Source organism: Patagioenas fasciata, chromosome 6, assembly GCF_037038585.1.
Source record: "Patagioenas fasciata isolate bPatFas1 chromosome 6, bPatFas1.hap1, whole genome shotgun sequence".
In the NCBI taxonomy this organism is placed as follows: domain Eukaryota; kingdom Metazoa; phylum Chordata; class Aves; order Columbiformes; family Columbidae; genus Patagioenas; species Patagioenas fasciata.
The window spans coordinates 34038607-34062737 of record NC_092525.1 but is presented as its reverse complement, the minus strand read 5'-3'; the positions used below and the strand labels follow the sequence as shown (position 1 = coordinate 34062737).

At 38.8% G+C, this 24131-nt stretch overlaps 1 protein-coding gene across 2 annotated transcripts in view; it reads right to left on the bottom strand.

The window, feature by feature from the left end:
- Window positions 1-24131, bottom strand: part of COL24A1 (collagen type XXIV alpha 1 chain) — a 140749-nt gene that overhangs the window by 14161 nt on the left and 102457 nt on the right. For both annotated transcript variants that reach the window (XM_071810473.1, XM_065842596.2), the window contains 20 exons: window positions 22420-22473; window positions 21350-21403; window positions 21073-21126; window positions 19708-19761; window positions 19019-19126; window positions 16769-16822; window positions 16185-16292; window positions 15077-15130; window positions 14283-14336; window positions 13315-13371; window positions 11566-11619; window positions 10819-10872; window positions 10662-10715; window positions 8467-8520; window positions 6726-6833; window positions 4169-4276; window positions 2565-2672; window positions 2424-2477; window positions 2073-2135; window positions 804-857 (listed from right to left, as the gene is read on the bottom strand). In XM_071810473.1, coding sequence (XP_071666574.1) covers window positions 804-857; window positions 2073-2135; window positions 2424-2477; window positions 2565-2672; window positions 4169-4276; window positions 6726-6833; window positions 8467-8520; window positions 10662-10715; window positions 10819-10872; window positions 11566-11619; window positions 13315-13371; window positions 14283-14336; window positions 15077-15130; window positions 16185-16292; window positions 16769-16822; window positions 19019-19126; window positions 19708-19761; window positions 21073-21126; window positions 21350-21403; window positions 22420-22473 — 1362 coding nt within the window. The remainder of the gene's footprint in view (window positions 1-803; window positions 858-2072; window positions 2136-2423; window positions 2478-2564; window positions 2673-4168; window positions 4277-6725; window positions 6834-8466; window positions 8521-10661; window positions 10716-10818; window positions 10873-11565; window positions 11620-13314; window positions 13372-14282; window positions 14337-15076; window positions 15131-16184; window positions 16293-16768; window positions 16823-19018; window positions 19127-19707; window positions 19762-21072; window positions 21127-21349; window positions 21404-22419; window positions 22474-24131) is intronic.

Sequence of the window (24131 nt, the reverse complement as noted above, 5' to 3'; positions counted from 1 at the left end):
TTGTATATTCCTGTTATTTTTATTATTATTATTATTTCAATTTTTAGATATTCTCATTTCTTCCCAGTCTTGTTGATCAGACAGAGGAACTTCAGTGGTACAAAAAGCTTCTAAAACCTCCCTGCATGGCTGCAGACATGAGCCAGAGGGTGCCCTGGCAGCACACAGCTCTGTGTCTGGCACAGGGAGGGCAACGAGGGATGGAAACAGGGAGGGCAACGAGGGATGGAAACAGGGAGGGCAACGAGGGATGGAAACAGGGAGGAACCTGCTGCGAGGAACCTGGGGTGCACTGAAGATTGTCAGAAAGGCCAAAAAGATGTTTGAGTTGTAACAGGGACCTCACTAGCACCTGGAACACCCCAACAAGGGCTTATGGGCACTGCCAGCACAGCTGGGGGAGCATTCTGGACAGTTCAGCCCAATCAGCACATTGAAAGCGAGTGTGGCTGCCCTCTGAATATGTCTCACACCTAAGCCTGAGAAAGAATATCCAGGTGGTAGTTACCATGTGCTTTTCCACACCTTGACTCACCCACTACCCCTGTAGGCAAGCCCTCTGTATACTGTATTTAGAAGGCTATTCCAATTTTTTGTCATTGTTTTTTATAATTTTTTTCTTGTTTGTATTACAGATGTTGGAGTTGCATACGTTAGCTTACTAGCATGATACAACATGAAGCTGATCCTGCTAGTTGCTATTTGCAAGTAGACAAATTAGAAGATTGCTAGTTGCAAAACAGATTATTAAAAATAAGGGTAGGTGAAATAAACAAATCATGCGAAAGGGAAACGAAACTTACAGGCCTGCCAGCTGGACCTGTCATGCCTTCTTGACCAACAGGGCCAATATATCCCTGTAAACAAGCAAAGAATTTATTAATTTGCCATGTTTTAAAATGAAGAAAATCCTCATGACACGTCCTGGTTTAAAGTTGCTCAGCACACAGCCCTGGCCAATATCCAAAAGATCATGGTGATGTTCTCTTTCTGAACATTGAGTGCGCATTGCTACAAAAACAGCAAGGTAATTACTTTAGTAATTAGTAATAGTTATACTTGGAAAGCCCACACACATTCTTTTATGTGAAAGCTGGTGCCCTAAAAACAGTGGAAACTTAGGTACTCTGATTACTAAAGACCACATATTTATTGTGCTACAGTCAACTATGTCTTGAACTATATTACTGCCCATGAGTATTCTTGTAAGGCTGCCAGTAAGTGCTGCTGAAATGTTACTTTCCTGTTCAATTTCATTTAGAGCAAAGGGCTCATTTCCAGTGTTCATATCCTATAGGAATGTTCAGAACAAAACATGCTGCTAGAACAGGCCCCTAAGGCTGCTGCTTTGCATCTGGCTAACTGAACTAATTCAGTTCTGTGATGGCAGTGGCAGCAGTAAAACAAGAAGGTTTTGTAGGAAGGCCTTTCATGCTCCAACCTTTCCCCATTTTTCCTTTTTCATTTGATGCTGTGAGCTGGTTGCACACTCCCCAACATGACACAATGCTAAAGATGCTTCCACATTTTTGGTGAGTAGCAAAACAGAATGTCATGAAGAATGATTTAATGCAGGTTAGTAACCTTACATGTAAGAAGGAAATGTTTATGAAAAAAAAAAAAGGACTATCTATTAATAAAAATCAATAATGCCTGAGCACCACTCTTGTCTTACTGCAGGCAAAGTCTAACCCTTTTTGCTTTTGCTGTAGGACAGAGTTATACAATCAGCATTGCTGCGAGTAAGATGAAATAAAATGTTCAACCCCAACTGACAAAAGCTATGACAGCAATAAGGCTACTTGTGTGGATAAAATTATACTAGGAAAGCCACACTGTGTTAGCAAAACTTGCTCTTTTCCTTCCAGATTAAGCGTCCAGTTCTGCTTGTGTATCTGTATCCCTGTTGCAACCAGAGCAGTGTTGTAGCACAAGCAAAGGGCTTTTAGTGAAACCATAGTCTCAGAGACAAAGGTTTGGTTAGAGGGTTCTGGCCTTGTTAATAGGAAATTAAAAACATGTGCCACTTGCAAGCCAACCGGACAATCTCTTTCAGGGAGTGAAACACTTACAACTTGGCCTGTTGGACCTTTTGGGCCCAGAATTCCAACTAAGCCAATGTCCCCTGCAGGACCCTGAAAATGCAAAGGAACAGTTTAAGCAAACATGGATATTAGCTATCCACCTGTTTCAATCTCTTATAACCAGTGGAAGATAATTTCTAAGAGCAGTAACAGTGAAAATACCAAAGCACACTGACACAGAACATCCCTCTTTGGACATGGAATACACAGTTCTGTCTACAACATTCCAACAGTTCCAATAGATTTTGAACAAATTATTGTTAAAGCCAATTAATTCTATGCTTTCCTAATATTCTCACTTAAGAGCTTAAGATCTAACAGAAAATAATGAGCACATACTTTTGGACCTGGGAATCCTTGAAACCCCATTAAACCTTGATCTCCATCTTCTCCCTGTAATAGGAGCAATCATCCTTACTATTATTGCATGTTGGTAACTCTTGGATTACTTGTGTGGCATCAAGAGCTGTGATTACATACAGTCTGTCCTTTCAGTCCAGCAGCTCCTGCTGGTCCTTGGTCACCTTGTGATCCTGGAAGTCCTCTTTTGCCTCGCTTTCCTGGATGACCCAGAAGCCCTTTCTCACCCTGTGAACAGGAAGATAACATATCATTTATTACAATTATGACAGCTATAAATGTGAAGAGTGGTTTCCTGGCAGAAGTGTGCAACGTGCTTGCTCTCTAAGAAAAAGACCTACTCCATTCATTTTATGTCCATCAGTATTGCTTTCAAGAATTATACTTCCACTAAATCACAGATGTGACTTGACTGTTCCTTGACTTGGAAACATCATTTCCAGTATGGTATCTCCCAGTACAAGCACTGAAATTCACAAAATGAAATACAGAGCGGTAAATTTAAAAAGTAATAGTCTGAGCAAGGCATAGTATTAGTTGTAGAACTCCTTGCTGTTTAGAATAAAAGTTTACATTGATTCAAATGCGAATTAGACAAGTTCAAGCAAGAGAAGTCCTTTGGGAACTGTCAAATGCATAGAAACCGTGTCTAGCTCAGGAGGTTACTGACCTGCAATTTAGGTTGGGAACATACAACTTTCATGCTTGCTTTTCAGGAATGCTTTTTCCTAGGTGTTACCTTTCTGTGCTAGGATAGACAGACTTTAGGCCTGACTTGGTGTGTTCACTCTTAACACTTCTTTTGTACTATCTGCTGAGTTTTTCGTCACCTCATTGATTTCCTGTCTTTTTGAGATTGCAAGAATTTCTGAGCAGGAATTACCTCCTACGGCTCATTGTCTAGACAAAGGAGTGAAAACCAGACTGGGAGCCCTGGCAATAGACACTATAAATAGTGAATACAGTTTACACTAAAATATTTTCATTCAAAGATAATACAGACAGTATTTCCTTCCCCCAGTTTTCAAGTAACTTAGAGTTTTAAAAACTGCTTACCAATGATATCCCATAGAGCACTGCAAATCATGAATTTTAGATGAAAAATCCTATTCTAAATGGTGAAAATGATCTGTTGTGTTTCCATTCTTTGATTCTTTTACCACTGAAATGAGTCTAATTAATATGAGGATATAAAAATACGGTGGTGTTGGGTACCAGGAACTGGCTGGAAAATGGAGCACACTCAGGTTTCTTTCTTTCTGACAGGGCTGAGCAAGAACAGTTTAAGTTCTGTGGTAAATGAACATCTCAGACATGCTCGTTTGCCATGACACTTGGGACCTAGACTTGAAACCACAGTACTTCTCTGCTAGTAGATTGCTTAGATGTTCAAATCATCTAAACTGTTACAGTTGTAGCAGTTACAGAAGTTTAAAAAGAAGGTTAGGAAACATTTGGCCCTAAAGCTTTGGGGGAATAAATAACAAAGTGTTTTGAGTGGCTCCTGGAGCTGGGAAGAGCATCCAGATGGATGGGAACTCTATTTTCAAATTACAGTTTATAGGAACGAGGTCAGCACATCTTGCACTTTTACCCTTCGCATAAGTTTTGATACCAGTTATGTCATTAACAGTAGCACGGTGGTTTCACAGCCACTGGATGCAGTATGAAAACTAAGCAGTATCAGTACTACTGTACTTAACCAACAAATCGCATGTGTGTACCTTTAGTCCAGGTGCTCCCATGGGCCCTGGCATGCCTGGCAATCCCTTGGGACCTCGAGCTCCAGGATAACCTGCCAGACCTGGTAAGCCTGAGTTTCCTTTATTACCCTTAACAAATCGAAAATAATTGGTTACAAGCAGAACAGCCAAGCATGTTTTTTCATTGTATGCTAAAACAGGTATATAACAAAAATCAAAACCACTTAATGTGCTCTGTATATATAGACACACATCAAAACATATGGAAAGACAAGGATCAGCAGTATCATCTGGATTTCTGCTAATACTCTGAAAGCAAAACCCCATCATCCTTAGCAGCAAAGCTACATGTGTTTTAACCATGGGGTGGATTGAGGCTTCTGAGGAGTCAAGTTATTACAGTTTAACAAGTCACCACTGTTAGAAAAACAAATGCTAACCATACCATAACCTTTGCAGTTGTTCAGTTCAGTGTTCATCTTTTACCTTGTTCTGTCCTACCCTAAATATATCCTGATGTCACTTGTGTGAGATCATCTACCTAGACCTTTAAAAGACTTCTGAGAACATTCAAAAGAATCAGTTGCCTCAGTGGGCTTATGCAAGGCATATTCCCTATTAGCACCCTCCTAAACAGGAATATTGCCCAATTGGATCACCAGCTTAGGCACCAGTGACCTAGAAATTGTGAGCAAACTTCTGTCCACAGTAATTGTGCGTTCAAGTGTATATGAAAGCACTCACGGGCATACCAGTGACTGCTTTTACCTCCCACGGGGGATCATAGACAATAGTTTATGTGACACTTAAAATTTTTCACAGACCTGAAAATTTGCATGTTCAGAGTAATAGCTTTTAGTACCGATCCCTGTTTCATTATTTGTCAACTCTATTTTGAAATATGCAGGAAAAGAGCACTAATATCCATTAATTAGAGATGTCTCCATGAGATTGTTCTTGGATGAGTGTTGTGTGATGTCTGAGGACTCTGAGCTTACATCCTTCTGATGAAAACAAGATCCTGAATTCAGTCATTACAGATGAGATGAAAATACTGTTGAGATTCGTAGTATTCAATTTTTCAAGAAGGAACTCCACATCAAGAAATAGAATGAGACTACTCTCTCACAGAAACATTCAAAATTCAATATGCTTATTTATAAATACCAGACATACTGCTAATATTGTGTACACTCTGTAGGGCTTCATATCCACCACATCAAGAAAGATCAGAATATTTGTTATGAAAATGTATGAGAACATCAGACTAGGAACTATTCTTAATGAAAAGACTTGTTACAGAGTACATGGAGTTAAGCCAATTTTGACGTGTTAAAAAATACAACATGAAAACTTGCTACCATCTAAATGAATGTTTCTGTGATGCCTTTTAGTAGAAATATATACATACACATATATGTTCTTTTTTATTTCATATGACATTCTGCTAAGCATTCATAGAACTAAAAGCATTATATGAAACAGGATTTTTATATTAAATGTGATTTTCAAGGCTTTTGGGTATGGTACTGTAGCTTATAGGTTGATGGGCAGATAAGTTTATCTAGCAAAAGTTCTGTTCTTTTTATTCATTGTGGCAAAAGTCAGTTAAAAGCCTCTCTATTACAAATCGTAACACTACTATGTGTTGTTAATATGGAGTAATGGAGTCTTTTTTAATATGAAATATGACATTTTGAGTGAAAAGGTAAAAATGTAAGAATTCTTTGAGGTGATACTCCCAAATGCAACTCCAAAGAATTTTAAGTACTCAAAAGAGGTTCAGTGGACATGATGTGATACTGAAGAGGCTCGAATAGGGTCTATCTGCCCCCTATGGGTAACTAGTTTAATTTTCTCTTTGTTCAACCAGATAGGAAATAAAAACTTGTGAGAGTGCCTCCAGCACCCTCGTTAATTCCTAACTAGAACTACTGAGAATTCCTATACCTGAAATCAAAGTGATCAGATTTTCAACAATGTCAACAACTAAAGGAATTCTCTCTCCTCTCTGGAGTGAACAAGTGAAGAGCTGTGTCACTGCTCCCAGAGCAGCAGGTGGCAGGTCACAGCCCTTGGCCCACAGCAAAGAACAGACAGACAAAAAGGTCTGTTTCCAAGAATGTTCCCAAGTACCTTCAGCTACCTAATACTCTTTTTTACTGGTTTTGGGCAAAGCTTTGTAATCCCTTAGGTAGAGACACATACATTACAAATTCAAAGACAACAAAGAAAAACGTGGGATTATCTCAGGACCTGAAAAGAAACAGTCTCAGTCGGGGTCTGTGGCTCATTTTCAGGAAGAGAACTGTGAAGCCTCTCTCATTAGAAATCATTGTCACTTGGTTACTACTAACATTTGCTAATGAAATAGTTCTTCTGACAGCACATTTCCCTTATGCTGACTTTACATCCTGGCCAGAATATCAGGAGCAAAGGAGAAAGAAAATGAAGAATTGGTCTCATTTCCAAGATGCTGAAGCAACTGAGAATGGTTCCTTCTGTTGAAATACTTTAGCCTTAGAAAATTTTGTATTGCAAAATGACATAAAGGGGGGCAATGTTGAAAGCAACTTACCTTAGGGCCAGGCTTTCCTGACAGGCCAGGTTTGCCAGTGTTCCCAGGAATTCCTTCTGGTCCAGGATGTCCAACTGCTCCTTTCTGCCCTGCTGGCCCCGGTCTTCCCTTGAAACAAATTTAAATCGAATATAGCACTGTTGGCTCTCTTCACCATCACAGAACTAGATTTCAGTCACAGTACTTCCTAAACCCTACATAATAGCAAGCACAGTGACATGGATGAATATTTGCAGAGAGGGCTCCAAGTTAGGATGTTTGGTTTAAAATGCTGCTGGTTTAACCTCAGACTTGCTGTGCTCTGAGCACCTTCAGCCGAAACCATGAGGCCAACCCCTCTGCATGGCAGGTCTGGAAAATGGCTGAGAGAGTTGGCTCTTAAAGTGAAACAAGGAAACCTGATAATCTATTTATCCCTGTAAAAAAAAACCTGTATAACTGTTCAGCCTTCATTTTACTAGATATTCTGTATTGTACATTCATAATTTTTTGCTGTTGAAATTTGTACATATCAAAAACACGTACATGCATCTAATTAGACTAGTTTGTGCTGACTGTTGCTGTATGTGCATGAAAAAGCCTCATGTCACATCCCTCAAAGGAAAAGTGATTTTTTCATTACAATTTTTTCCCTTTATACTGACATACACTATCTTAATGGGTTTGGAGTTCTGCAATTCTGTCTGAATGAATGCAATTTTTCAGAAATACAAAATATGCTAACTACAGCACATCTTAGTTGAAAAAGTATAGTTAACAACAGCCACATGTGAGAAGCATGCCATCTTAATCTTATTTCTAACTTCTGATTGCTGAATTATCTTGCACTTGAGATATGCTTTGAGACTTCCTCAAGTTCCAGTTTTACTGTCTCTCCTCCTCACTTTTCCATGTTTTGCCTTTCCCTCTTTTCCTTTGCTGAACAACACTCTCTCTGCAGTCCTCCAGAGGGAAGAGCTGAGTATTTACAAAAGACAGTGTCCTTGCCTTCAAAAGGCTCTTCTTGCACTCTGCCCAGAAGGTACAAGTTCTGTGAAGCAGCTGCATTTCTCTGGTTACTGACATTGTTTTGACGTAAGGCAGTAAAAGTTTTTACACAACATCTGCTTGTGTGGTATTATTTACTAGGGGACCAAAATAACTCTGATGCATTTTGTTCTTAGTTACGTTTACAGAACACCTACTGCTTCCTGATTTCTACCCCCTCAGGGAAAAAGGGAATACAAGTTCGTTTCTCTACAGTAGATCAAGAAACAGCATTGAAAATTTCAGTTGAGGGCGAGCAAGAGAAAGAAGTAAACCTCAAGGGATCTGCCAGCTGTATCCATCATGGACACACAATTCCGGGCTTCTGTAGGCTGCAGCTGTTCAAAGAACTGATGGGAGCCAGGACTGAACAGTAGTACAGTTCTCTGCAACATAATGTGATAACTTGCACATGGACTACACGCCACATGCAAAATTGGTCTAATTAGGTAACTTTACTTACAAGGGAAGGACCTTATTATATTAGCTGCACTTCACTTACATGGGCTGAGTAACTAAGTACAATTCAGTATGATTTAACACAGTTTCAAAAATTATTCTTATTTTCACAGGGGTTCCTTTGCACTTCCTGAACAACAAGGAGGTTCTTTAGAGTGAGTGCAAGACTTTCTGCCATGACTCACTTTTGGTTTTATTAGTTCTTATTTCCTTTGTTTTATAACCTGAAGATAGACTGTAGAATGTTGTTACTTACAGGAATTCCAGGTTTGCCAGCCTGACCGGTTGCTCCTTTCTTCCCTGTGGGTCCCTAAAAGTTACAAATACTTGTGAACTGACAAATGTCTTAAACTCAATCCCCTAAGAAGAGCTGAGAACTGTACCCCTCTAGTACACATATTCTCATTGCCTGGCTTTGGACCAGATTATTTCCATCTTGGGAGACAGCAGAAAGTTTTTCAAATAGAAATGAATACATTTTTGGTAGAATTGTATATATTTTTCCTTTTCCTAATAGGCAAAGTGTAGTTTTCAGAACTTCTTCATCAACAATAGGCATAAAAATATTTTCATTATGAATCTGACAATTCCTCCTCTATCAGCCACATCTCTGTAAGGAAGTGGCTTTTACAGCACTGCCTGTGCCTTTTAAAAAGGGAGGTCCTGAAAAGCATCAACATATTATAGGTGCACTGATTGTATGTGGAAGAGAATACTAGAAGACATTAGGGTCGATTATTGTTGTATATGGCAACAGACTTTTTATTTCAGATGTAAACAAAAAATAATATTTACTTAAAATCAGACTTTTTTTTTTTCTTGACCAATCTAGGAATCTGTAGTTTTAGAAAACTGAGAGATACTGATAGCAGATAACATTCTCTTAAGCGGTTCAGTGACACAGGAGGCCAAGCACCAGGGAAGAAAACCTTGGAATGGATGAAAAGCATCTCAGAGAATTTTGGTTATAGGTATTCTTCACTGAATGTAAAGATCCACAGTATGAATTTTATCCTAGCTCCAAGAGATACAACCACATGGACAGCAGGGACAAGAATAACATTCATTAGCACAGATCAAGTAGAAAAAAGATTCCAAGGTTTTTTTGCATTAGTTATTTTAAACACTGTTCTTAAAGCAAAAGTGACAGTAAACTACCATGCTGCAATACTACATAACATGCAATAAAGTGAAAAGGCTAGGGTCATTGTTAGCGTAAATGTTTTATAATTAATGTAAGTATTATTAAATCAGCAAAATTTTGTTCTATTCCTTAATCTAATACATTTTTTTAATTAAGAAAGGCATTAAAAAGTCCACCAATCAAAACTGGAACATGCATATTCAGAGAACTTTATTGTTTTAATTAAAATTTCTGAATGCATAAAGTAAACCCAGATGATTCAGAGTTGCAGTTTATGGGATTGACTTTATAAAGCTTGCTACAGCAAGTTAAGACTGAATGAATATTTTCACTATTAATGCTTTTACATAAACCATCGGGCTCTTACAGGTTGCTCCAGGCTGGACATTGGTTCCATATTTGCAAATGGCAGTTTTAATCTGAGGGGCATTTGCGACACAAAGAAAATATTCTCTGAAGGAAAGACAGAGGAATGACTGATTTTATCCTGTGCTGTACGTAGTCTGTCAAAGGCAATATATCTGAGCGCATGGCTAGACTACGTACTGGCAATGTCACTTTCTGCTGCTCCCCATTCCTAATCTACAACAGATCCTTGCATTTACCTAGAAAATTTTGAAACTCCAACAGACTTGCACAACGGAACTTCTCAGACAAAATATCTTGTTTAATTTGCAATGGCAATTGGTATAGTAAGAAAACTTTTAGCCTAAATCTTTTGAAATCTCAAAAGCCAATGAAATTCATCCCATGGGAGAATACTTTTGGCAATTTTCAACACAGTACCAAGATGAAGAATTATTTCTAAAGGAAAAGGTTTAGGTTTTGATCTTTTTTTTTTTTTTATGAGTTGCTCGTTGATTATTCTTCTACTATTCTGCAGCAAATTCCTTATTTCCAGGTCTCTGAAAATTCAGCGCAGTGCAGTACCAAGAAGCTTCATTTACAGACCAGAACACTAAAATCCTGGGTGCCTACCAGAGCTATTTTTCTGAGAGGAATTTAAGGGTATAAATGGGTAATTATGGCCAATTAAGGTATAATTGAATATCTCTCAAATGTTTCCAAAAGAGCCTCTCATAATGCTTTGTATCACTCCAAAGTAAATCCATTTACCTACCAAATAACACGAATTTATTATCCCAGACCATTATGCATTTTCCCTTCTAAATTTTTATTGTCCTTGCAGGTATGAAAAGGAAACCCAAACACTGAGTTTTAGTCTTATACAACGGTTTTCCAAGGACAGTCAGTGAACAGGAAAAACATACAAATTCCAATTAAGTGCAGTTTTGTTTTCTACTTACTTCTGAACCTCTTTCTCCTTTTGGCCCTTGCTCTCCCAATTCACCTGGCTCTCCCTTTGGAAAGAGCATATATTAAATAAATAAGAATAAATTGAATGCACATGAAAACACATTTTCAATAGCCAATAGAGAAATCTCACTTGTTTGAAACACTTACTGGAGGCCCCTGCTGTCCAGTAGGTCCTCTAAGCCCTGGGAGACCTATATGACCCTGGGAAGCAGAAAATATAACCTGTTGCAATATAAGTCACTCAGGATGTCACGCTCAGTGAACTATAGATTTCCTTGTCAAGCCCGCCTTGAGAGGTGCTGGGTGGCCCCAGCTTCACTGACACGACCTAGATAAAGTACACTCAGCTCTCCTGAGATCAGACCTTGGGGAGCTTTTCTTTAAATTCTTGAAACTGCAAGTGGGAATTACATATTGTTTAAACATTTCTATACTTCTGTGAGCGTAGATAATATTCAGTTCATAGATTTATTATTATGTCTGTCTGTATTATCTGTGTAACAAACAGGCTATTCCATCGTATTTCAGCAAACTGCATCAGTGATTAGGATGAGTTACCATCCAATTTGTATATACTGTAAGACCGAATGTAATTATTGAATAATTATTAGGATTAGATTTACAAAGAAATAGCACTTAAATTTCAGAGAAAAATGTTTATTCATTCAGTATTACAGAATCACAGAATTGTTTAGGTTGAAAGGGACCTCTTAAGATCATCTCTCCATATGAAAGATGCTCCAATGTGTTCCAAGAGCTCATCAATGCAGTGAGGCACCAGTAAGTGCATCTCCACACACTTGTAAGAGAAGATAATACTTCTGCTCCACTACTCTATATGTATGCATAACATACCATGTTCAAATAAAAAGAATAAAAAGCAAGAGGTATTACCTTGTAGCCCTCATCACCAGGTTCTCCTCTCTCTCCACGTTCCCCACTAGGACCCTAGAGAGAAAACCAAAGTATAACAGGTGAACTGAAATAATGCAGTAGTGAAGTACCAAAAGAAAGCTGGGTTTTCTCTCAAAACAGACTAACCAACGAAACGGAACCGAGGATTACAAATACTAAAGTTAGCTTCTCTAAAAGAATAAATGTGGGTTTTTTTCTAAACAAAATGCATTGCAGTCAGGCAGTAGACACTGTATAAAATATTTTGTAGAAACTAAAAGAGAGACCTTACATGGGCATAAATGAAACAGGAGTATTGACCTCAGTAGAATTTCTCCAGGTCTATACCCATATATATTTCTGATATCTGAATTCTAAATCTCCATGAATAAATGAAGATACTTTGTTTTCAAGAGATGCATGGAAAACACAGGGAAATTTGGATTATTTTCTGAAATGACTTGCTGTACTCAGAATCTGCTTTAATTTCGAAGTTTATCCTAATAAAAAGGCAATTTCAAACCCTCAGCATGCCTCGTACATATGATAAATACACAGGAGCAGAGGAAACAACAGGATTTTTGTGGGTCATGTGGTTCTTCCTGCTGCACTCAGACCCTTGAGTAGCTCGGCTTTAGGGAAAGGCCCTTACTCTAGTCTCACAGGAAATCAGACTTTTCCCCAGAATTTTCTCTGTCATTGCAGAAAGTGGATCAAATCTCAGTCAAAGGAAAAACAATGGGATAGGGAATCATGCCCATAGAACATAATGACCAAGACTTCATCTAAGGATTGGCTGGATGTGTTTCGGAAAATAATAAGGGACAACCTTTTTCCCACCTGTCTTAGGTAAAGGCACATAATGCAAAACTGACCAGGCATCAGTAACTGCAGGTGTATCTGTACAGTTCACAAATGAACAGATTAGCCACTTCTAGTGCATATCCACCAACAGATACCATTGTGTAACTGCTTGTACACTGCCCAAGGTTTCAGCAGCCTCATGGCATGTTTCCTAAAGAGAATCCACAAGGTGGAAAGGTCCTGATTGCGACATTTGAGCAGTCAGCATTACTGAGCCAGTTTGGCTACAACAGAATTGCCTGAAGTCCCTTCTGTCCTGCATTACCGTAACTAGGTTAAGAACCTAGTCCAGACTCTGTCCTCAGTTACATCAGGGTATTACAGTCCTGCCTTTGAGGAGGTGAAGTATACATATTAAGATTATTTGAAGAGAAAGAGGCTGTACAAGTATTACTTCTGGCACAATCAAAGCCTGAACATTAAACACTTTTAATAAGATTTTGAGATAGCATCTTGGCGGGGGGAAATGACATATTTGTAATTGCTGCCAAGAAATACCCACATACAAATTCAGTAAAAACATGGTTACAAATGCAGCTCTCTCTAAAACAGCTAAATTAGCTTTGTACTGATAATGAAATAAGTCAAAACATTTCTGGTTAGCAAAGTAATTAAGTATAATTCAGGATAAACACAGAGGATAAAATACTGTTCCTAAATATGCTGATCTGAACACAGACTAGTGGCATTAGTGTAATTAAACACAGGGCACATGCAGGAAAGAGCACATCTGCATTTTTCAGAGGGAGATTACCAATTAAAGGACCATCATTCTACATTTTTGTACAAGGGGCTACTGACAGTGATACCAAGTTTCAGAAAGAACCTCCACTGGCTCTTGTCTTAAGATGCACTACTATAATTTTTTGATAAAGAAAGACCTACTGGTTCACCTATGGGCCCAGGTGGTCCAAGGACTGTATTGTCTTCGCCTGGGTAACCCTAAAATAAAGATAAGTGTAAAAAAAATATTAACTTGGACATTCAACCTCATCTGCAATGCACACATGTTCAAATGCTAATAAACACCCAGAAAGCATACTGTATAGATGCTAAAAGTGAACACAACGCTTATGGTTTCAATACAGTGGAAATGGTAACTCCATTTTAACATGCACCTAAATGTTCTAAAGACATTTAGGACTAAAAAAAAAAGAGCTAAGTATTTGCTCTATTCTCAAACACAACTATTAAAACAAAGTATTTGAACAACCCTCATGTAACCATTTCTTTCTTTAATGAAAAAAAGGATAAACAAGATACTCGACAAAAGGAAAAGGGAAAATTTCATCCACTGTTTTAAGAAATAGGCTTAATATAGAAAAACGAGTGTACAGAATACTCCAACAATCAGCCTGAACTCTATTAAATCTTAAATATGGAACAACTGCTATCCAAACTAATAGTAAAAAAAAAAAAAAATCTATTCCAGATTATATTTACCAACATTTAATGCAAAGATGCATTAAGGGTTTCCAAAGCCCATCAGAGTGGTTTTTTAGAAGTGACCTGCTTTAGCAGGTGGGTTGGACAAGATGATCTCCAGAGACCCACCTGGAACACATTCCTGTGTAGCCTCATCTAAGTGCTCCTGCTCCAGCAGGGGAATCGGACTGGATGAACCTTTGAGGTCCCTTCCAACCCCTAACATTCTGTGATTCTGTGAACGGTATAATTCAGAACTCTGACTATGAATGATCCATTTCCCCAGCTTTGCATTTCTTTTCATATTCTCTCACGATACTAATAAATATTGCAGGCGGCTTTCGCTGCATGCTGTGAAAAGTAGTGCAGCAACCTTTCCTGCCTTTATAGTTATTCAAACTGTAAGACAGTATAATCCATCTTCATACCTTTTCTCCTTTGGGTCCTGGAGGCCCCGGGGGCCCTGGAGGACCCTGGTGACCCTAAAAGAAGCAAACAAACCAAAAAGTAGTTCCAAAACTAATAAATAAATAATTCCAAATTTTCTTTTAGCTGCTTGTTACTATTATTTTTTTTTTATTGCTTGCTAATACAGCTAAATAGTGACTTGGTACAAAATTAATGGGCCCAGGCAGAAAAAGTATTGTGTGCAGGAAAAATTCTGTGCACAGTGGGAAACGAAAGGTCTGGCAGGGCTTGGATGCAGGTGAAGGGTCGAGCTGGGTCTCACTTCAGAGTTAGGGCAACTAATGGCAGTTTCTATTCAGAAAAGAGACATGGCAGTCTGGTCTGTAAGAGCAGGACTCAATCCATCCACAATGATGATCATATTTTTAAGTGAAAGCCACAATATCCTTATGTCCTTCAACTAACATCATTCAATCAGTTTCTGGTACCTGCCTGGCCAGACAGTAAGCAGAGGGGGTGGTTTGCTGAACAATCTTTACAATGAATAGCTGTAGTAGTTTCATAGGAACTTCATTCACAAGGGTGAGATAGGTTGGACAAATAAGGGTTTCAAATCTGAACTCAGAAAACCCAGTCATCATTGCTAAAGCTAACGTCTGAGTAGGCAATCACGTGTTATATGAACATATGTGACTGACACTCTGAAAGATATTTGTGTACTCTACATACAGATCCCCATGATGTTTGAAATTATTTAGAGAACCACAGATTTACTTAGGGATGTGCGTGTACATGAATTCAGTAAAAAACTCACCCCATAACCTGGAATTCCTGACTCCCCTTCAGGTCCCATTCCTCCTAGACGTCCCTGTTAAATGCAAAAGCCAGTGATAAAAAAATGAGATTCCTAGTAAAATGTTACAATGGCCACTTTATTAAGTTATCACTCGGAAAAATCTTCAAATATTGAGATTTGAGAAGCACAGAAAAGCTCCTTGTTATGTCCAACTTCATTTCATAAAGAATACCAGGCTTTTCCCTGTTCTGTGGAAAAAATGGTCAACATTTTCAGTCCTAATCTTATAATTCCTGTGCATAATTAAGATCAAAAGGATCTGAGCTTTCCAAGGTCTGTAGGACCTCAGTTTATAAATGCCAAGAGAAGCTGAGGATGGAACCACCTTAAGAAATTGAGTCCTTCTCTTGAAAATATTGGCCGATAGTTACTTTACTTCTGTACTTCATGTGTTCAGGGACAGAGTGCTGCATTTACCGGAGGCAGGATTGGGCCCTGAGTAGTGAGATGGGCACGTTGCCTCGGTAGTGCAGAGGCTGCATGTGTTTGCGCATCTGTCACACAGCGTGGAGCAAGCTTGGGGAGCTTGTGATGAAAGGAGGTCAAAGTTAATGGAAATACATTTAATTCAGTTAAGTTTGCATCAGGTTCCTATTCAACAGGAGTAGCATTCCTCATCTGAAATTCTTTGTTTCAGCCGCAGCTAGGGCTTATTTTATGTAATAACAAACCCCATGATTTCTGTTCTTGGAACTGGAAAGGTTTAAGAAACAGTCACAGCAGTGAGATTATATTTGAACTGTGGGGCAATAAGTATTCCATGGCATACCCTGCCATCCTTCTCCTCTGACTGTCAGATCAGGAACCTGACCAGAGCATGAGACAACTCCTTCCAAGGCCATGGCTCCTGTTTCTGTCTGGAGAGGTGCACAGATCTCATTCTGATGCTGAAAGACCAGGGCACATATTGGGATGCACTGGCCAGGAAGAACACTGCCTGCATCTCCAGCTATCTCAGAAAATATGTATGCTTGTTACAACCATGACTTGCCTCTTCCCATGGAGAGACAGAACTCTGCTAAACCAGAAATACATGAGCTTTTAAATAAGCATGTTTTGTACAAACCAAGGGACCTCGAGTTCCTCTTGCACCTTTGGGACCAATTTCTCCAGGTTGGCCTGATTCACCAGTAGGTCCAATTTCTCCAGGAGGGCCGATTTGTCCCTTTTCCCCCTATTGGTGGTGTTGTATTAAAAATAGTATGAGATTGACACAAGGTTTCAAAATGCAGTTTATGCTTAATCAAAGTGTGTAACAGCATTATTCAATAGGAGTATCACGTTGGTGGATGTCATTTGCTGTAGTTCTTAGAATGTCAGAACACAGAACTCTACAATGAAAAAAACCCTTTGCTAAAGCCTTTCTATGATTTTGTTTTCTTTTTGCCAAAGCTTAACATTTTTGATGGCAGCAGAAACTGTTCTGAGTTGCAAAAATCACATCCTGATACAAATTTACGTTTCCTAAGGTCCTGAATGTTATTGATTGCAGAATGATGACAATTCTAGTTGCTATGGATAGCATGAAAAAAAAAATTGGCTTGAAGCATGACATAAACCAGGGATAGACTTGGTTTAACAGAATTATTTTGTAATGTAAATTCACATTTCAGATAAAAGGAAGGGAGTGGGGAACAAGAAAAATGCTACCTTCTTTCCTAAACGGCCTCTCTGACCTGGACTTCCTGGTGTTCCTTCAGGGCCCTGTATATTTATTAGAGAGAGAAAAATAAATTATTGAGAAAGGCTTGGAAACATGTTTAAACTGTGCTCCAAATAGGACAACTAAGTAGGCTTTTGTAATGCAGAGAGGTGGGAGGAAAATTCTCTAACTGTGGCTGTGAGCAAGTTAGAAGGACTGTTTCAAGTTACAGCAGAAACAAGTGGGCAAGCATCAGGGATCACTTATCTAACTAGTGAACATGCACTAAAGCCAGGGCGAGGGGAAATCCAACATATCTTGTCCACAGAGAAAATATTACTTCAGGAATAAAATTACTTCAAGATAACCACTGAATTTAGAGTAATACAATACACAACCAGAGGAAAACTAAGGAAACCTTGGGGCTGTGAAGCCGGCTGCGCTGCCTGCAGGTGGAGCATAGGGAGCTATAGCCCCGCTGCCTTCTCGGTCACTTCAAAAACTGACTTTCCCAAAGGGCTGGATGAGTCCACTGCTCACCGGTTTCAATTTACCCAAAAGTTCTGTGAGTTAGAGGAGGTAATTTAGCTTCAGTTTTAGATAAAGGGAGATACATTTGGGTTTGTTTGAGCGGTTTTTTTGAGTCATTGCGGTGATAAGCCAGGGTAAATAGAGTTTAAACTGATTTGTGAAACTTAAGGAAAACCTTTAAGGAAAATGTAATATTACCCTCACCCCCACCAAAACTCTCAGACAATTGATTATAGGAAACTTATTTCTGTGTTCAAAACAGGATATTGTGATCTGTCTGCATCCCTAGGAGATCAAATCAAAACCGTGATGTGAACGCTCCCAGACACCCGGGAGGATGACTGGGGAAGGGAGGCAGCTCTGCAGCTGCCATTGGAAAAACATGAAAAATCCCCAGCTAACCACATCCTCCCGAACATCCAATTGCCAGACCTGCCTGTCTCATTAAGGCACAGCAGTGCTGCTGATGTTCACTGTATACAAGTATAATTACATACAACATAGCTATGCCAAGGGCTGAACTGTTCTATGATAATTTTAATTTTAAACCAGAAAAAAAAAAAAAGCCAGGGTGGTATCATTGGATCAGGAAAAAAAAATGGTTCTGTAGCACACTAAGTGTGCTGACAACTAGAAGAGCATTTTTTTTTTCCTTCACTAGTAGAATAGTTCACTGCGAAGAACCCAGGAGTTAAGAGAGCAGATTGTAACACTGATGCTTAGAGGACAGAGGGGACAGCACTAACAGCCATTGACAGCTGGCCCTCCAAATATTGTTTACTCAGACTCCATCATCATGTAAGAGCCACAGAGAAGGCAGCCACAGGATTGCAAGTGAGAACAAGACAATTTTTGGTAAAGGAATCTGATGTCGGACTTAAAGCTATGTACTTGCTTTGGAAACTGCTCAAAAATATTAGTTCACATTAAAAAGTTGCATAAAACTTCAGAAAAAATAGATTTTATAGCTGGATTTTAGCTGCTAGGAGTGATGCTACTTTTTCTAGAAACGGTATTTTTAGACTTCCCTTTTGTTGTTAAGGTTTATCAAAAGGAGTGACAGCTAAGAATGTATGTGGCAAGAACGTTAGCACGAAGTCTTAACTTGGAGCCAAATCTTGTGTGCTCTAAGGTCTAATGCTTCATCATTTACAAACTGCCTAAAATGACAGTTATTTGCCCCAAGAAACTTTGAATCTAAACTAAAAGAACTAGGTAGCCCTGGGATAGTAAACAAAGCCATGAGTAGGGAAAGTGATACAAAACAACAGAAGATCTTACAGTACAATTTAAGGTAGTGTATGCATCTTGCCAATTTCTTTGGGTGTTTTTAAAATGTGAAGAATGATCTAATACCTTGAGATTGCTCACAGTATCCAAATAAAGGTGAGGACAGAGATTAATGTCAAAAGGTTGTCTGGAGAGGAGAGATCTTAAGTGAAAGCCTCCAGGTTGTGTGGTGTATGTATCTGGTTGACAAGTGGTGAGGAATCACTGTCTGCTAAGAGGTCCCAGATCTAAGATAGGAAAAACAATTGTGTCCTCTCTCTACCAACCCTGAAAAGGGGAATCACATAGAAAAGGGATGCAAGCGATTTTAAAGATGGTCACCTCTAATTGCCATAGAAAATCATAGATAAAAAATAAAAGTCGTGAGCAAAATTAAAAAGAAAACAATTACAAAAAGAAAATGAACAAAAAGTTCACTTAAACCTGAAAACACTTACAGGAATGCCCATTATGCCAGGTTCACCAGGGGGTCCAGCAATTCCTGGTAACCCCATCTCTCCTTTTTCACCATCTTCTCCAAGAAGTCCCTGGTCTCCAGGCTCTCCCTAAAACAAAGAAAAAAAAAAAAACAACAGACCTTACTCAGGCTGTTGCTACAGAATACTTATTCTTGGGAAAAGTGAATTCTGAGTCTTCAAGTGTGACAAAAAAAAAAGCGCACATTAAAACTGATGGGAATCTTACCAAATTCAGATCAGGCTCCAAGTTAGGGTAAAGCCCTTTCTACCTAATTCACACACACCTACAGCCAGATTTTGCCCCACCCATCACCAGCTACCTGAGGGTGTCCTCTGCAACTTCCCCTGTCCTGGTTTCTACCACAGTTCCTGGTACAGCAGGGAGTGGAGCAGCCATGGGCTTGCTCTCTCCAGCATGGTAGTCACCAGGGAAATAAGCTGCACTCAGTTCTCCAGCTTTCGTTTCTCTGTCAAGTCATTCAACTTTGCAGCTCCTTCAGGGTAGGAACGTGCCAAAAAGGCACATGAAAGCATACGATATACAGGGCCTCCTATGTTAAAACTAAGTGCACTCGACTGGGCTCTGTTGACATAGTGAAACAGGAGAAGAGACGTGGGTCCTTAAGGTAATATGACTGCTTTACATTTGCTGCAAAAATTGAAGGTACCTTTGGGCCATCTTTTCCTTGAACACCATCTTCTCCTGGAGGTCCCGGTTCACCCTTATAGAAAGAAAGAGTTGAAAACAAAGTTATTGCCTAAACTTCTCAGCATAGAAGTACTGCCTTGGAAGAACCTGGACTAGTCTTATGTGTGCTTATTATTTTTTGGACAACTTTCTTGTTCCTGTTATAGTTTATTCTTCTTCATTTTTCACTGATCTACAGTAACAGAGTCACAGTCCTGTGAATCTCGAACAAGGGAAAACACAAAAGATGATCAACATTAGAAGAATGAGGGAATACTCTATCCATATAACACTGGAGATTTAGACGGTGGCACTGAGATTGACTGGTTTTAGAGTCTACAATATATATTTTGGAGGTTACTGTAATTACATATATTCTGTCCTGAAATTTCCATGTTTATGTGGATGACTACTATATTGGTATGTTTAGTGACTCCGTGTAGGTCCATGAGAAATTCATCATTTACCAACAGTATCAGCACCATGGCATTTTATAATATTTGCCTTTCTCAGGTAAAGACCCTTGAAACTTGCAGATATTAAAAAAGCAAATACGAGCTGCCCTATGCTATTAACACAGCATTTCAGACACAGCAGAATGGTGAAACCCAGAGTATCCAATGTGGACCAGTACCAGGAATTACTCCTCTCCAAGGACAGGCAGAATTGTGGAATGCACCTCAATGGAGATTTTGGGCAGGCAAAAAAGATGACAGGAAAGAGCTAATGGAACAAGAGAGCTCAATGGTAAGACTTAAGTTTGAAAGGATATAGTTTAGGCTCTTTTAAAAATTTCCTGAATAAAATCTGTTTCTAGCAATTTAAAAGGTTTTTTCAATCTTCAAACGTAGGCAACTGTTTGAGTCAGATGAGGGAGGTAAGGTACACAGGAATAAGCAGGGGCACAAGTGCTTGGTGAAATCAAGTACCAAATGAGCTATCTACAGCACCAGAAGCAAATCATCTGCTTCAAATGGTGGTATAGAGAGAAACCCTGCTCTTCTGAGACTATAATGTTCCCGTTATCTCTCCCAGACTGGGTATCTATGCATGGCATCATTGTGTGCTGTCATCTTCACAGCTGGACAGGACACCCTTCGATTTACCTTCGTGCTCAAAGCACTCGTCCATATCTCAGTGACATGAGACACTTAGACATAAGTATTTCAACATTATAATAAATACTCTTTTTATCTTGCTACAACATAACTTTTTTTCTTTAAAAGATATCAGAAAATAACTTATTTTTGAATTCTTCTGATAAATCAAGGTTTTTCAACCTGCATTTCTGACACATTCATAACATACTTTCCTTTTTGGAAGAAGATTTGCATTCATAGCTTACCCTTGAACCTTGGTTGCCTGGCTCTCCAGCCTTCCCAGCAGGTCCAATGTCTCCCTGGAATATCACAAGAAAAGTAAATAATTGGATTTTAAGGGATATTATTCCTAACAATGATGTGATTTACCAATAATGCAGTCATCGTGACAATAACAATATTTCTTAATGGCTCATTTCCTGTATCACTACCTACTTTGCTAATAAATCAGATCACTCTGATTTCATTTTATGGAAACTTGAAAACGTGAACAACACAAGAGAGAATAATTCCAACCTTTACCTTTGCACCTGGTTCTCCCTGCAGGCCAAGTTCTCCTTCAGGGCCAGGAGGTCCCTGTGTGGTACACGAGCTACTGTTACATATGATCACCAATAATAATTTTGCAACCAGCAAATAATAAAACTAAAACTGAAGCAGAAAACCAACACAAGACACTGGGAAACATGCATGTCTGAAAAAATCAAATTAAGACAACACAGTTCTTTATTCTTACTAGAGCCCAAGAGAAGAAAAGAGAGTATAGGAGGAGTTCAGGAACTGTACTGTGGGTCAGGAATGTATGAGAGGCTCAGCAGTACCACTAAGTCTGTACCTTTAATCATAAATTACTATCAGGCTGAGCAGTCATCTATCTTTTGTAAATCTGACTGACAACTTCATCACTGTTTAGGCTTGGAGCCAAGCGGATATAGCCTGTGGATAAAAAAAAACCTTTTTGGAGTCTTCAGTCCTTAAAGAGTAAATGGTATCGGATTTCTTCTTGTAAAGTTTACATTTAAATCCTTTTTTAACAGTCAGAAAACTGGATTTCGGGATTTTGGGTGACTGTGGAAGCACATTTCTTTGAATAAGCCAAATGCCTTTTGTTCTATGTGATCTCATCCCTCAGCTACTTTATTGCAAATGTGGCTAACACATTCTATCATATTTCTGTCAAAGAGATATTAAAAAAAGAAGCAAGAAATAGAAGCAAAAATTAGCAAGAAGACAGCCTGCAGCTGCTTTTCTTCTTCATCTACCATTTGCAGGGACATATGATTAATGATGGACTGCTAAATGCAAGGAGAATGGTTCTTCAAAAAAAAAAAAAAGACAACTCATTTGCTCAACTCAACATTCACCTTTTAGGTGCAGAAGCCATGACCATATGCCCAAAGACAGTGCTCACAACAGAAAAAGTGACTTATTTTAGGCATTTTCTTTTGTTACGGCTTTAAGTAAGACAGTCTCTCGGCAGCTCATGGTGTTTAAGTCAGCTGCAGGTAATAAAAATGTTTATAAAGACATTGTGCACACTTCCTCAGTTGCTTGAGTGTTTATAATGACTATATAAATGATTAAAAGCTCACCTCGAAACCCATTTCTCCAATAGGGCCAGCATCCCCTGGTTGTCCTCTTGGACCCTGGCATTAAACAAAATGTTGGATGCATCACTCAATTAGCATTAAATTACATTGTATAGTCTTGACTTTGTCTCTTCAGAACTCTTCCAGTTGGCATAAATAAGCATATTTCATTGTCTTTCCTCTTGAATCCAGCAGTGCATGTAAGTACCACAATGACATACACTACTGAAGACCTCATTGCCGATCTTGACACACTGAAATAACAGATTGCAAATAATAGCACAGATGTCTCTTCTCTTAGACCAAAAGTAAATTAGTATCTAAACTAAGCTCTCCTCTTGCTTGAGACTTTGTTTAATTAAGGTTTGTTAGACTGTCTGGTTTGCTTTGCGGAAAAGCCTACAGTCTGGTGTGGAATTAACTGAAAACAATTCCAGTGTGCTTTGCTATGGATCTAGCAATGTTTATACAGGACAATCACTGAGGTGTAATGGACTAAAAGCTGGAGCCTTTTTGGTAATATTAGTAACTATACTATGAGCATTTTCCTATAAGCCCTACTGTAAGTAATACATTTAGTGCAGTAACACGTAGGGATCACTTCCCAAAGTAGCATGCTCAAATGTTCTCCATGTTAGATTGTCCATCTCTGCTCACAGAGAGGTATTTGTGTGACGGAATAGAGGGTGCCTGTAAGCTTACAGCTGATTCCATAGCCACTATGAATGTATGTCAAGATAAATCAACCCCCTGGATTTATCCAGTCTTTGAGCTTTCATAAAGTTCGTATCTATTTAGCCTTTTGGGACTGATTTGTGTTTAAGTATATTCTAAATTCAAAACATTTGGTTCATCTATTATTATAATGTAAAAGAAAGATACTGCTACCCATATTTATGAGAGAAGCCTTTTAAGCAAATATTTAGTCTTCTTTATTTCACTTCCTCTTATAGACTACGCATATGGTTTTGCTCCTTCTGATGACTTGGCAGTGATAACATGAGTATCTTTTTTGCTTGTAACAATGTAAACTCCATATTACTGAGAGGATTTCAGCAGATATATATATATGCTACCCTATAGCTTCATTTAAGTGTGAACAACTGAAACTGCAGTTAATTTCCCCTTGAGAATTCACTTGGTCCTAAACAAAGTCCAGCAGTTTTTGTTTGCAGCAACTCCATGGCATTCCACTAGGCAAGCCACAAAGCTTAAGTTTGATTCACACGTCAAGTGTTTCTTCATAATATCACCATGGAGCTAAGGCTGCTGGACTGGTAATGTATCTTTCCCTCGAGACTTCCAGGGAATTTCAGAAGCCAAAAGTTTATAGCAATATAGGGACTCCTCTTAACCCTTAACAACAGCTAACTTGCAAAGAAGGATTTTACTGAAATGTCTGACAAGTAGGTAAAGTTGTTATTTATATCAAGCCCATTACTACAAATAGTTCTGATTGCTTATGTTTCTCTGCTACTCCACCAATAATTATGTTTTTTCTTCTCTATGGAGAGCTAGTGACAGGGCCAGAGAAACCACTTCAGCAGTTGGCTATTGTACAGTGACCAGCTGATAGAAGATGAAATTAAACTGCTTGGATGGGCAGTTAGAAAAAGAGCTACACTTTTAATTGCAGACCATCTTGTGTCATTTTCCTGACTTATTTCTAGTTCTGCAGACCATTTTCTGAAGACATTTTAGTTTTTCAGCACTCA